This window comes from Mchenga conophoros, linkage group LG20, assembly GCF_057382185.1.
Source record: "Mchenga conophoros isolate Kocher_MC1m ecotype Shallow Benthic linkage group LG20, M_conophoros_male_GT1.1, whole genome shotgun sequence".
NCBI classification, from domain to species: domain Eukaryota; kingdom Metazoa; phylum Chordata; class Actinopteri; order Cichliformes; family Cichlidae; genus Mchenga; species Mchenga conophoros.
The window spans coordinates 1,247,435-1,261,996 of NC_140545.1; the positions used below are offsets into that span (position 1 = coordinate 1,247,435).

General features: G+C 42.4%; 2 protein-coding genes across 2 annotated transcripts in view; one reads left to right on the forward strand and one right to left on the reverse strand.

Annotated features, from left to right (window-relative positions):
• Positions 1 to 346: 346 nt before the first annotated feature.
• Positions 347 to 4,739, forward strand: ube2t (ubiquitin-conjugating enzyme E2T (putative)). Its single transcript, XM_085259700.1, has 7 exons — positions 347 to 504; positions 775 to 884; positions 1,603 to 1,672; positions 1,745 to 1,850; positions 1,984 to 2,082; positions 2,819 to 2,902; positions 4,462 to 4,739. Exons 2-7 carry the CDS (start codon positions 776 to 778, stop codon positions 4,576 to 4,578), a joined length of 585 nt encoding a protein of 194 aa, XP_085115826.1. The 5' UTR covers positions 347 to 504; position 775; the 3' UTR covers positions 4,579 to 4,739.
• Positions 4,740 to 4,819: 80 nt separating this feature from the next.
• The window catches only part of lgr6 (leucine-rich repeat containing G protein-coupled receptor 6), a 38,511-nt gene continuing 28,768 nt past the window's right edge, over positions 4,820 to 14,562 (reverse strand). Inside the window, exons 7-18 of the mRNA XM_085259698.1 lie at positions 13,134 to 13,202; positions 12,573 to 12,644; positions 12,372 to 12,443; positions 11,877 to 11,945; positions 11,210 to 11,281; positions 10,906 to 10,971; positions 10,717 to 10,788; positions 9,584 to 9,655; positions 8,957 to 9,082; positions 7,853 to 8,007; positions 7,143 to 7,223; positions 4,820 to 7,061 (exon numbers count right to left, since the gene is read on the reverse strand). Coding sequence (XP_085115824.1) covers positions 5,923 to 7,061; positions 7,143 to 7,223; positions 7,853 to 8,007; positions 8,957 to 9,082; positions 9,584 to 9,655; positions 10,717 to 10,788; positions 10,906 to 10,971; positions 11,210 to 11,281; positions 11,877 to 11,945; positions 12,372 to 12,443; positions 12,573 to 12,644; positions 13,134 to 13,202 — 2,065 coding nt within the window. The 3' untranslated portion in view covers positions 4,820 to 5,922. The remainder of the gene's footprint in view (positions 7,062 to 7,142; positions 7,224 to 7,852; positions 8,008 to 8,956; positions 9,083 to 9,583; positions 9,656 to 10,716; positions 10,789 to 10,905; positions 10,972 to 11,209; positions 11,282 to 11,876; positions 11,946 to 12,371; positions 12,444 to 12,572; positions 12,645 to 13,133; positions 13,203 to 14,562) is intronic.

A 14,562-nucleotide genomic window follows, 5' to 3' on the forward strand; every position in this document is an offset into this window, starting at 1 on the left:
CAAAGAAAACTAAATTCATATATTGAAAATACACAAATATTACCTTATAAGTAAATACCGACTAGAGACCAGAGAGTCACCAGGAGACGCTTCTTGTTCCTTTTTGTAAGGCTATAAATGAAAAGTGATTTTAGTATCCTCTAAGAATCATATTTCACACATACACATGAATGGTTAGTTGCCCAGTGTTTCGAGCGGCAAGCAGAGAGGCTACTGGATTGCAGGATGATCACTGTAACACTGTTAAATTAAAAATAAAAATGATGCTGTGTTATTTGTGCGCAGAAGTAGCCTCCTGGTAGCTCACACTCGGGACCACACGGTGGCGGTAATTCATCTGAATAAATCCAACAGAAGAAGAAGAAGAAGAGCGGCGCGCGGGCGGTGCATACGTAAGGAGAGGGAAATCCAAAACAGAGTCGATGACGCTGCTTCGCCGAGAGCTGTGAAACTGACATTTCGATTAAGATAGACAGTGATTATCAAGTGCACAGCTGATAAAAAGTAAGTAAACGAGAGGTGCTCTCCACCTGACAAGTTGTTATTAGACTTTTTGCACTAAGAAGGTGTTTATTTCTCGGCCTTCACATTAGTAAGCAAAGGCGTTAGCTCAGCATCACAAGAAGGCAGCTAACATCACAAACAAACCACTGTCTCATTGAGCAATTTGACAGTAAATGTTCTACGTTTAGGATTAAATTATTACAAGCGTGTGTGGAGACTGACCCACGAACTTTAAGTGTAACGCTAATTAGCCAGCTGCCTGTTTTTCAGAATGCAGAGGGCTTCTCGTTTGAAACGTGAACTTCAAATGCTAAGCACCGAGCCCCCCCCTGGGATAACATGCTGGCAGACCGAAGATCAGATAGACGACCTCCGGGCACGTATGTACTACTGTGTCACTTAAACGACTAAAGCTATACTTGCCAGACACTTTCTTATGTGCGTTGCTAGTACCAGGTTGGACCTCTGTGTTGCCTTCACAACTATCGTAATTTTTAACTGCGGCGGTGCCCAGTGTGGTCTCTGCTCCTGCGGCCCGTCTGCTTCTAAATTTGATGCGTTATGCGTTCATCGAGGCTCTTTTGGATTGTTTCCTTCCTATCAGCTCAAACCAGCGTAGCCATTTTCCTCTGACCTCTGAAATCAGTGGGGCATTTTGACCCAGATCTGCTGCTCACTGAACATTTTTCATTTTGGACATTTCTCTGTGCATTCTAGAGATGCTTATGTGGAAAATCTCAGTAGATCAGCAGGTCCTGAAAGAGTCTCACCACCATATCTGGCACTAACAAAATCACGTTACTAGCAAAGTCACTTAAATCGGCTTTCCTTCCGATTCTGATGCTCAGTTTGAACTTCAGCAGGTTGCAATGATCATGTCTATATGCCATAATGCACTGAGTTGATGCCTCGTGATTAGCTGATTGTCAGACAGTTGAACAGGTGTACCTAACAAATTGCCAAGATACATTTACCTATACTATATACTCAGAATATTTCACCTGATTAAGATCACTCTGACATCCATTTTTGCAGTGGATCCTGTCATTAAAATATATCAAATACATGACCATATCTTTAACCCCTGTTATGTTCCAGAGATACTGGGTGGATCAGGAACTCCTTATGATGGTGGAGTCTTCTCCTTGGAGGTCAAGATTCCAGAGAGGTACTTCTTCTCTACTAGTTACATGTTCTCACTCCACTCTAGCAGGACTGACATGCTTTTTTTTTCTCTTAGGTACCCGTTTGAGCCTCCCAAAATACGATTCTTGACTCCAATCTACCATCCAAACATTGACAATTCAGGACGGATCTGCCATGATGCTCTTAAACTGCCACCAAAGGTTATAAGAGATTTCCAGTACATAATAAACTCTTTATTTCAACACCATTACATGGTGGACACAAGGATATATGTTGCATTTTATACATTTCAGATGTAGTGTTGTCTTTATATTTATTTCTTTTTTTTGTCAGGGTGCCTGGAAGCCATCTCTAAACATCTCCACAGTCCTCACTTCCATACAGCTACTCATGGCGGAGCCAAATCCAGACGACCCCCTGATGGCTGATATAGTGAGTCACACATAGTGTGTTGTCCATCCTGTACGTCCAGCTATCTATCATGCACAGTCTGTCTGTGGTGGTTTATTTTATTTTTAGAAAATTGTGAGTTACCTATATTGTCATGTAACAGTAGCTCTTTATTTTAAAAAAACAAAAAAAAAACAGTTTTAAAGACATTGTCTTGACTAAAATACATAGTTCCGTTTTTAATTGATTCAAATTCATCCCTGGAAATAAAAGGTATCCTAAGTCAGCGGTCCCCAACCCCCGGGCCTCGGACCGGTACCGGTCCGTGAGTCGTTTGGTGCCGGGCCGTGAGAGTAGAGGCTCAGGTGTGAAATGTTTGGTTTTTATCGGTGTTCAGCGTTATTTTGTTATCGTTTTTATCATTGACTCGGTTTTCCTGGGTCTTTTCACGTGTTTTATGAATAAATCTTATTTTTTTCGGTACCAATACTAGTTTTCTTTTGTTGTATTTATCCACGACACCTTAAAGGCCGGTCCGTGAAAATATTGTCGGGCATAAACCGGTCCGTGGCGCAAAAAAGGTTGGGGACCGCTGTGCTAAGTAATTAAAGACAAGTCCGGGAGTGTGGTAAATGCCAAAATGACTTGTTTAGATGCAAGTCAAAAACCCCTTTAAGCTAAAACCTGTTGGGTTAGAGAGCAGCTGTGTTCAGCTGTAGCACAGTGAATGATTCGATAATCCAACTTTATACTTTTATCTATTTTTCCCGTAATTTAGTCATCGGAATTCAAATACAACAAACACCTGTTTATGGAGAAGGCCAGGAAGTGGACACAAGAACATGCCGTCCAGAAGAATTCTGTGAGTTACTAAGGACTTATATAATATAATATATTATAATTATTAATCATTTAATGTAATTACACTCTGACTGCTGCTCTATTCTTAGTCACATGATTCCTGTCACTTGCTCCACAACAATGTTAATGTATTAGTTGTGTGCACTGTTTTATTTGACCCACATGGTTGTGCTGTGCTCCTGCAATAGAACATTATAGGCCGAGTAAATAGAACTTGTTTATTTGCAGTCGCATTAAAGTGAAAATAACCTCCTTGTAATTGCACTGATTTTTTTTTGCATTCTGTGATTGGGGGTTGAGGGTGTTGCATACTCGACCTCTGGACAAACCTCAATTGTAAGGTGACTGCACAGATTGCCTAGAGGAAAGCAACTTGTCCAAACAATTCAGATTGACTGTAATCACTCCCAGAAAGATTGTCAAGGTTTTGCAAATATTTGCTCTCTAATCTATAAACACAGAGAGATTGCTAGCATGTGACAGCTGATTTAAGTTAGTTAGTCAGTCAGAGCAACTGAGCTGGCAATTGTTACTGTATAAAAGCAACGTTGTCAAGCACGTATGGCACTTTGCAGTTAGATTGCTGTCCTGCAGCAATCATGTCACTTTGTGGAGGAACTTCTGAATTTATGGAAACAGGTGGCAAGAGATGTGGAATTTTGCTACTAATCTTACTACTTAATCATGACAAACATTTTGCGTGTTATTACCAGCTTGCCCTCATTCAGCTGCAAAATGGAAGGTGATCAGTTTCATCCCTTTTTTACGGCTTTGAGGATGGCGGCAAAACGTTGCTTCAGAGACTGCTTCTTCGAAGCGTTCAAATTGGAGGCAATGAGACTGCAAGGTCATTGCACATGGTTGCAACAATTTTGATCATGCTACAGTGTCCAGCCACTGTTTTCCCTACTGTAACTATAGTGTAATCTCGCCATAAGAACAGTTTCTTCCCCTCTGCTGTTGGACACATGAACAATAACCGTATGACTGTTCCCACCACTAACACATGACCCTACGCTGTGTTCACTGCATCATTCCATGTTTGGCACTGATCACCACCTGCACTCATGTATATATCATGTATATATCTATCTACTTAGCACTTTTAATTCTTATTCTCATTTTTATTTTCATGTCTATTTAAGCTTAATTTATAACAGTATGTTTGCACTGAAGCACCGCAGCAATTTCCTAATGTTGTAAACCCGCTCAACATTTGGCAATAAAACCCTTTCTGATTCTGATTACTAATGGAGTGCATCATGTACATCTGCACTGCTCAGAAAAACTAAAGGAACACGAGCTGGCCAACCTCTGGTGGGATCCAAATATTACTCATGCTAGCAGTAGTGACACTGACCCCAGCCAAATGTAAAAATGGTGGAAAAAACTGAGACAACATGTCATGAGGGTGCGCTACATTTTCACCTGTAGTGCACCTGTATATAATTTCATTAACAACCCCCTCTGCTACTTACCCCAGCAGTTTAACTGACTCGATGATTTTCTGGTTTAGGAGGAGTAGGGTGTTTTGTTTTTTAATGCATTTTTTCTCCCCAGGGTGTTGTGGATGGCAACAAAGAAAATACTCCTGATCAGAAAGCATCAACCCGAAAAAGAGAAGCGCACAGTGTGCAGCAGGAAGCAGAAGATCCAGCAAAGAGAACCTGTGTGTAGTTTCCACCTCACCTGAGAAAACTGACACCTTGTTAGAACTGTGGTATTAATTTTATACACAGATGTAAGACTTGTCTTCCTGTTTTTAAATGTATGTGGATGGCTGTATGTATAATGTGCGTGCTTGTGTTGTGATATTAAAGTTTCATTTTATTAATGTATTTCAGAGTGCCTGGACTTCTTGTGTAGTTTGGAGGTGTCTCCGATCTGTAACATAAGTGCATACTTGAGTGTGTATAGTATGAAGATGATGATTTTATTCAAAAATATGCTTAACCAGTTGTATACAAAGTATGTACATCCTAAATAGTACATTTGTTTTTACAAGCTAAGGATTTATTTCTTATAATATAAAATTATATAATTGCTGTTTATAAAAAGGGGAGACAAACATCATAAGGCTGTAGTGAGTCAAAACCATGCTAGTTCAGAGGTAGTTATATTGTATGTACATAATGCTAGCCTACTCTAAAGTCTGTAAGAAAAATACCTACATCCCATTCAGTCTCTATGACTGCTTGCCTCCTGTTGGATAGAGTTGCTTTTCTTGAGATCAAACATGTAAACCATATGAAAATAGATGTGCGGCCCATTTCCTGTGGCGCTTTGCTGCCGTATAAAGAGTAGCATTTTTACAACAACCTTTGTATTATACAGTTGCATAGTACAATATGACAATGACATCTGTGGAAGAAAACTTAGCTTACACTGGCTGTCGTGTGAGTGATGAGGAGTCCCTTTTTTTTAAACAGACCTTAGCAATAGGATAGAATTTGTATTTAAACAAAAAAATGGCTCCAACTATAAAAGAACCAAACAACCTGCATCTTCTGAGTTGGATTTTTCATCAGTTTTCAGTATAAACAAAGATCTATTGGTGCTACCTAAATTCCCCACAGGCGAAATCGCTGATTTGTCCAATGCTTACATTTTCCATGTGGATTTGAACTGTTCCCCATGACTCAGTCCACTGAAATGTCTGAAATTGTCCTTTATATAAAAAGCAATGTCATTGTCCTATTCAATGTCCTTGAATAGTCTTTTCTGTGAAAGGACCTTGTAGTCCCGCTCTCCACTTTCAGAGGCTCTTTGTTTTCTCCTCAGCTTCTCTGCACTCTGTAGTCTCTGTAGTAACAGTTTCAGTGTTGAATGTTCTGAGGAGCTTGAAGACTGTGAACCCAGAGGCGGTCTTTCTGCAGAGGATGGTCCTTTCATATTCATATGGTGTCCTAGCTTTTCAGACAGCTAGCGTGGATGCTCATGGGTTGAGAGTGAGAGACATGGCAGTGTGATAGACATCTTGATCCAAACTTTCCAGAAATCACCAGTCGCTCACCCTCTCTCTCACTCTGCCACCCTTTCTCTATCTCTGGCAGTGGGAGGAGGTATTTGGCAAGGGATGAGAGGAACAGAGGATGTGGAGGAGCAGTGGGAAAATCTGATCGGATCCTGCCGGGCTTGGAGAGAAGATCCTCCACTGTAAGTGGCATCAGTGAGTGACACCTGTGTTGAGGAATCGGAGCAGGAGCTCTTTTCTGTGTCCACGGAAACCAACGAGTCCAAGGTGTGGTCCCGACGGAGCTGTGTACGTGCTTTGGGGCGTGGCCAGAAAAACAGCTGAGAGTGGTCTCTCGTGAAAAGAAGGAAGAGGAGAGGGTTGAGGCAGGCTGGCAAGGGCTGGAGAAGCAGGAGGACTGATTTTAGTACTTCCTCCCCCAGAGAAAGGAGACCAAGAAGGGAACAAAGGGAGAGGAAAGCTACTGGTACATACAGGAGACCATTGGTGAATATTAGCCAGGCAACATGTTTGATCATAGCGCAGTCCCACAAGCCCTCACACTCTCCTCTGAGTAACTCCCAGTAGAGGCGGATGTGTGAACCTGTGACTATAAGCAAGCACAGGGTGTTCATCATAATGAGGGCCAAGGGAAAGCCCAGGGAGGACGGCAGTCGAGAGGATGGGGGTGGCAGGGGTGAGGGAAGGCAGAAAGGCGAGGACCCATACTCCCCGACTCCTGCCAGTGGGAGAGAAGCAAGCGTGATGGAGAGAACGAGGCAGAACAGTGCACAGGTGCGCACACTCACGAGGGATGGGGACTTCCCATAGGTGCGCGCACACGTCACGCTCACACCACACTGCACTGCTGCAAGAGTTAACAGCAACACGCTGGCCTCGGACGCAAACACCCAGACCCATCCTGTCGCCTGACAACCAGGACCCCCCTCCCACCGGGCTCCGTGGTGGCCAAATTCTCCCAGCGTGAGAGCATCCACAAGGGCCAGGGTGCACATGCACACACCAGTCAGTAGATTTGAAGCCCCCATGCAAGCCACAGTAAAGCGAAGTGGTGACAGGTAGCCTGATGAGCCAAAGAGAGACAGAAGCAGGATGGAGTTCCCCAGCAGAGACACCAGGGAGATGCACCACAGGCCAACACGAACTAGCCAGCTGCCCAACAGAGAGTCACAGGGACGGAAAGGACCTGCAACAGCACAAAACAGTAACTCATTAGCTACTTGCATCATACCCTACAATAAAACTCATTTGCATTCATTTGCATTACCAGGTGTTGGTGTGCACTGGACACTGGCCTGCAGTTTGGATTCCTCTAATTCCAGCTGGAACTCCTCCAAGTCTGGGTCATCTGAAAGAAAACGTTTTTTTTAGGGCCAGAATTCAGAATTTCAGATTTCCTTTTTGATCAAACCTCCACAAGGTCCATGTGTTAAAGCATATTGAGAGCTTATTCTGAAAGTGCTTATACACAATATACCCCATGCAGACTATGCGCGACTCTAGCTGCAGGGGGTTGTAATGATAACATTCTGTTCCACAGACAAAAAATAGACACTTCAGAAGATTACTGGCGCTTGGATGAATTTTGATTGTCTTGGCATGTTTCTCTAGCAATTAAAGGTAAATAAATTTTAATCAGTGATATGTCTTGGTTTATTCATCTCTTGATTCTGTTGTTTTTCTGAATACACCCAGCAGTTTTTTAATTTCTGCTTTAATCATGCAGATTCATTGGGTTCATTTCACCTTCATTTTGATTTATTTGTGTTTCTATTTTATGCTGGCCACAGGAATGAAGGAATGGAGGGGTCAGCACGTGTTGTGTGTTTAGGTCACTGTGGTTTCAGTGAGGATCTGACACGTCCTTAACGGCCAGGTATGGACACTTAGTTGTCAGATTCCCATCTGATATGTTACAAGTCTTTTGACATACTGTGTGTATGTTTTCACAGATACCGTAAGCATGTGTTGTCTTACAGTGAGTGTCGGTGTGGATGGGGTACATGGCTACAGTCCTCTTATGCAGGTCTTCACTGGTGCTGCTCTGCTCTGAGTCCCACTGACCGGCTGGCTTGTAGCTATCACAGGAGCCGTACACACAGCATTGGTAGGCATAAGGCATCTCTATCACCCTGTACCAATCAGATGAGAGTAGTGTTGAAAATAAACCAGAAGAAAAACAGGAGCATAATAAGGTGGCAACAAAACTGCAAGTCCTGGCTGATGTTTCTTTCAACGTGAGCTTTATCTACGTTTCTTTTAGGCACAATTTAAAACTGTTTCCCAGCAGCTTCAAGTGCTTTTGTTCCTGTTGCTCTTACTTGTATTTACATTAAACCACATTTTGATTGATGTGTAATCAGTTTGACTGGTATTAAAGGTATATATTCCATAGGGACCGGGTGTTTTTGCCTTATACTGGACACGCGTAGCCTTTGTAAACAGAGGGGATGGTAACAATAGACCCAAAAAAGCTTCAGTGTATGAAAGCATAACTGAATTTTTAATAATGATAACAGTCCATCGTTGGGGAAAATGCAGGCGAAGCGTTTATTTATTTTGCTGATCTGCTGACTTTGGTGTAGATGTCTGCAAAAAACCCTTTTATATTACCTTTAGTGCTTTTAAAATGTTTGTCTGCCAGAGGTTCTGTTCTGGGCGATGTTCTACAGGGATACTAACACAGAGCTTTGATCTGCTGCCATCTCCAATCTCTTTAAAAGTTCCTCTTCATTTTTTACTTCATCGCACCTTCCTAGGCCTTCAGGGATCTTTGTAACAAGATTTAACTTGCTGCTAACAAATACTCAGTCATTGTTTAAGTTCGGCTCAGGAATGGCTTGCAGGGATACACTGTAATTAGTCAATTGTCAGAGTTGGCAGCTTTCGGTAAATTCACGATATTAGTAGAAAATTGCGAGAGGAAGGATAATTTAAGGGTTGGGAAGGGATGCGTTTTCCTCACAGCCACAGGATACACACCTGGGATCTTTGTTTTTTTGGGACAAAGCAAAATACAAGTTTCATTTGAAGATCACACAGTTAAAGAAAGCACTCAATGATTCTGAATAGAGTAGTTACCTCATATGGGGAAAGTTATCAGGACTGAAGGCCTCATATAATTCTGTGTTCCCCCTCAGCTTGAGATGGGTCAGACCGCTCAAGCCTACAACAGGTATTGAGCTCAGACGGTTTTCAGTCAGGTCCCTAAGAGAAAAATCGAAGGACAGTGAAATAAGAAAGGTGCATGTCAAATCAAGCCAAGTTAATGTTTGTAAAATGTGTTTTTATTTCAGATAAAGCTGCGAGATGTCCTTGATAAAATGTCCTTGTCTCCTAGATTCATTAAGCTGTGTAGACAGGACTCTATCAGACTGGCTCCACATAATACTTTCTGTCAAACGTATTATCTGCTTGTTTAGCCACGCAAACTTCAACCAGTCTTCACACAATGAAGTAATTTTATATTGGCATGACTTGAGCTGAGGCTTCTTGCCATGCAGAGATATTTTTTTTTCAAACAATAAATGGATTTTAATGTTCGCTGCAAACTCTGCCAAAAGTCCACAGGTTTTCAGTGGAGCACGCAGCCAAGTATGGAGTGTTTGTGCAAGTGCAACACTCTGAGATGCATATATTCTTTATGCTTTTCTCAGAAGGAGGGGAGAACAAGATGAAAGGTGGAAGAGTCTTAGTGAGTTTACTCACAGTTTAACCAAAGAGTGAAGCGAAGCAAAAGCATCTGGGTGGATCCTCTCGATCATATTCCAGCTCAGGTCACTGACAACAGCAACAAAAAGAATCACAATGATGTGAAAGTGCCTGGAATGACGGCGCACACTTGGCAATGCTGTGTATCACCACTAGATGTCAGTAATAGGTCACAATCCTACAGTCTTGTTTAATCCAACAACCGATGATTTCCTTCGTTTTGGCATCAGAGTCCTTGGGTCATGTTGTGAAACCTCATTATAGCACAGATGATTTGACTTCTACATATTGTTTCAGTTAAACATGATTAGAGAAACAAAGTTCAAACTATGTGTTATTTCACAAGAAAAAACCTCAATGGTACATCAAATTTAGTTTCATTGTTTTGTCATCTCCTGCTATCCGGTTATTAATAACATATACAGATGGGTGACAAATTAAAAGAACAACCTAGAACTCCAACACTCATAGCGAGGACATCTGGTGCTCAGGGCATTTGCTGGGAAGGTTTTGGAGTCCAAGAAGCACGTCTTGCATCTCAGCAGATATGTGAGAGGGAAATTTTTCTGGTACTATTATATAATTTATATATGTTTTGCTGACTTTGCCAGCTGGAAGTTACACGTCTGCAATCTTTGCTGTTGCAGAATTCTCCCAAAGATTTCAGTTCAGGATACAACCATGTCTCTGAAATATGGTGTTCCTGTTTGGGTCCACGTGTTTTGGGAATGGGCACAGGACATCAACACAGTTGTCCTGGGAGATATGTGATGAAATCATCCTATCTTCAAGGTTGTAATCTTTACTAATGCCCATGTCTCTTGGGTACAAAAGGTCACTGAGCAGTTAGAGTATTATGAAAATGATATGTATCATGTTCATGGTAACCATATCTCAAACAAAATAAGAGATTTTGGACTGACGTGGGCCCTTTAGATAGTGCTCCTGAGCACCATCATCATGAGCATAATGAGGGACTATTTTTTGTTTTTCTCTCCTTTGATTTTTCACCAGTCTGCATATTTTCAGTTCACTATCCTTACCCGACGGTGATGGTTATTTATAAAAAACACAAATTTCTAAATATATCGCGTGCAACTTGTGACTAAGACAAAGTAAAGTTGACTCACAGTGCTCTTAGAGAGGTGAGCTGCTGGAAGGTGCTTGACTCGATCCTTCTGATTTGATTGTGCTGCAACCCTCTGTTAGGAAAATGATATATTATATGTAACCAAAGCACTATGTGCAGAGGTAAACTGAGAAAACTGCTGCCTTTGATACAGTAAGTGTGTGACTGTCTAGGGGGTTGAAAAACTCACATCTCTTGCAGTGCAGAGCAGTGGTAAAAGCTGGGCAGATCCTCTATCTGGTTGTAAGAAAGCTCCCTGCAACACAAACACAGTACACAGTGACCAGCTGTGGGTTTATGGTGTGGGAAATTATGGTCAGCTCTGTGAGGAAGGCAACACGGCAGGACAATAATTTTCTGTATTGATTGGATTTCACAGAGATGTGATTGTGCAAGTTCATGCTTTCTTTGGGGGGGGGACAAGTCTCCGCAATTGAGTTGTGTGTATCAGATTTTGTACCTCTAACTTTTCCCCTTGGTGTGTATCTACTCACAGCACTCTGAGGCGAGGCAGCTGCTCACACAGATCCAGAGGCAGAGCTGAGAGACCAGCCCGAGTCAGCGTTCTGTAGGGGAAGGAAAAAAGAAGAGGATCTTCTGATCATTGTTGAAGTGCGAGCAAGCGAAAGGATCCTCCAGTCCAGCGAGTGTAACTTGGTGAGACAGGCAGCTGTGTAGGTTCGCCAAACCTGTCAATGGCTGACATAACTGCCTACTCTTCCCTGACTCTCCTCTTCATTCCCCGCTTCCCCTAAAGTCTGAACACACACATTTCCATCTATTTCCTTCAGTTTCTTTCCTGCTCGGTCTTATCTTTCTTGGCTCTTTGTCTCTCTTGTATGTGGAGTCTGATTTGTCATTTTGTCCTGAGCATCAAATCAAATAAAATCAATTTATTTATATATTAAAAACCACAAAGTGCTTCACAGTAATATAAAACAGAAATACATAAAATACATTAATAATCAGACATACAGCACAAATCTAATTAAAGTCTAAATAAATAAATACATCTAAACATCAACATTTTTTTTTACTGTACATTTTAAAGGCTCGCTTGGTGAAATTATATATTGTGGGTTTGTGGTGGCAGTGGTGCGTGTTTGTGTGTGTCTGTGTGGGTGGGAGGGACGGGTAGATGCAAAGGGTACAAAGACTCACAAAATTTCCAGGCTGGTGGTTCCTTTCAGATCGGGAAACTCTCGAATCTGGGTTGCCCCGTTAAGGGAGCTACAGTCAAAGAAGGAAAAAAGTGTCAGACGACTGTCTTTGTTTCTCTCACTCCCCCTTTCTTTTCACTCACAGACACACACACACACACACACACACACACACACACACACACACACACACACACACTCGCGCGTGTACACAGACCTTGTCTAACAGCTCATTTCATCCATCAAACTTTTTCTCCAACATCAACACAGGCTGCTTTGGCTGTCTCACTAGACATCATAAGTCACACCATTCAACATGTTCTTACAACACACTCTCTCTTACCACATCAGCACACAGCACAGCAATACGCTAACACAACATCATTCAGTAGGCCATTACACATGTCCACTCAACCCTCACTGCAAAGGACAGAAGATGATTTACACAGTGTTTGGGCTAACTCACTGGAATGGTTCCTGCTGACCGCATACTTACAGCGTGTGCAGCTTAGGTAAGAACTGGAAAGCGGATTTTCCCACAAACTGGATGGGGTTTTCATAGAAATGACTGCAACAAAAAGAGAGGAAAGAGACAATCACGTCACGCCCCGGAGAATAATTTGTTTTTGTAAATGGCTGATGGTGATGAAGTCTCAGTTGTGAGTCTGTCTGTGCAGATAGCAGCATTGAAGCTCACATGGTTTGGAGCTGAGGGTTTCCCACAAAGGCCCTCTCAGGGATGGCTTTGATATTGTTGTTATGGAAACCCCTGCAAATATAAAAAAAGACAATGTTAGTCAGGTTCTCTGTAAATATGTTTCTGATGATCTTAATAATCATTGTTATTATTTATTTTGGAGTCTGTGTGTGCATGTTTGTGTTTGGAGGAGGGACAGAGTGTGTTTGCGATTGAGAAGTCACATGTTCTCATCTTGCACCTGCCTTTGCACAGCTGAAAAGCATTTTTGGATACATGAGATGTAGACACGCACACATACGCTGTATCTGTGACACATAGGCGCGCTGCAGAACATCTGCTGAAGCGGAGGGAAAACACGGCTTGTGTGTGTGCATGTGCGCCTGTGTGTACGTGCAGGCGAGCGGCTGCGTGGGTGTGTAGCCAGCACCTGCTTGGGGTGAGAGAGATTGTATCCGAGTGCCACATTAAAATCACTTAACGGGATTACTCGGGATAACGCAACCACGATAGTCATGTCGGGCAGGTGTGTTTTTCGTGTTTGCGTGTGTGTGTACTCACAGTTCCTGAAGTTTGCTCAGTGTCCTGATGGCCACAGGGAACTCCTGCAGATCATTGTAGTTTAAATCCCTGTGAGAGAACCAGTAAGAGAAACAGTCATTATAAAGCAGCATGTTAACACATGCAGTCCCAGTCATGATGGAGACCATCCATCCATCATGTGGTCTTATATGTTTATGTGAGAAATGTTGCACGAGTGTGTGTGTGTGTGTGTGTGTGTTGCTGATAGAAGATTTTAGGGCCCTGAACTATCCTTTGGTTATGTAGCCTTAGACTGGTGGTGGGCAGGGCTTCACCTAACACGCTGTTTCTTCTTCACTCCTCTCTAAACTCTGTTTCTCGCTGCTTTCTTCTCTTTCCTCTCACCCAAACTACTCTTGGAAGAAGACTGCCCCTCCCTGAGCGTGGTATTTCCTGTTGAAAGGGAGTTTTTCCTTCCTGCTGTCACCAAGTGTTTGCTCATACGGGTTGTCAGATTGTTGGGGTTTTCTTTTTTCTACAGTATAAAGCAGCGGTCCCCAACCTTTTTTGCGCCACGGACCGGTTTATGCTCGACATTATTTTCACGGACCGGCCTTTAAGGTGTCGCAGATAAATACAACAAAATAAAACTAGTACCGGTACCGAAAAAAAGAAGATTTATTCATAACACACCTGAAAAGACCCAGGAAAACCGAGTTAACGATAAAAACGATAACAAAATAACGCTGAACACCGATAAAAACCCTGAAAACCAGACATTTCACACCTGAGCCTCTACTCTCGTGGCCCGGTACCAAACGACTCACGGACCGGTACCGGTCCGAGGCCCGGGGGTTGGGGACCGCTGGTATAAAGCACCTTGAGGTGACTCTCATTGTGAGTTGGCACCATGTAGATAAAACTGAACTGAATTGAGCGCCATTACCTCTTTCTTAGGGAGTAAAAAAATTCAACCAATTCTGTCGCTAATTCTAAGATGTACCTGTATGAAAAATGTGTTGGTGAGATGGAGAAAAGATGTGACCATTATCTAACATTCCAGCAATCGATCTCACAAACAAGTTTGCAGACCTTATCTTGGTTCTCCACCATCTCCGCGGCATGTGTCAGATTGAGAGTAGATTAATGGCCTAACTATGCGATGAAGTAGATCCCTAAATTACCCAAAGCATTTTTATATTCTTTAAAACTGTGCTTTCACTTTGATGCATATCAGACTATTAGTGTATCAAACATTGGCGAAGTGTCGTTTGCGATTTGGGTGTGACCCTTGACCTTTTGCTGCTCCGTCTTGATTATTCAGGATTTTGTCTCATCAGTTTTTCACACTCAATAAGATAAACACCTGACACAGTTCCTAGACTGTATTTCCATTCTTTACACAAGTATGCACATTAGAGCCCTTCTGTGCATGGGAGAAATGTAGTGTACATGTGACTGCATGTAT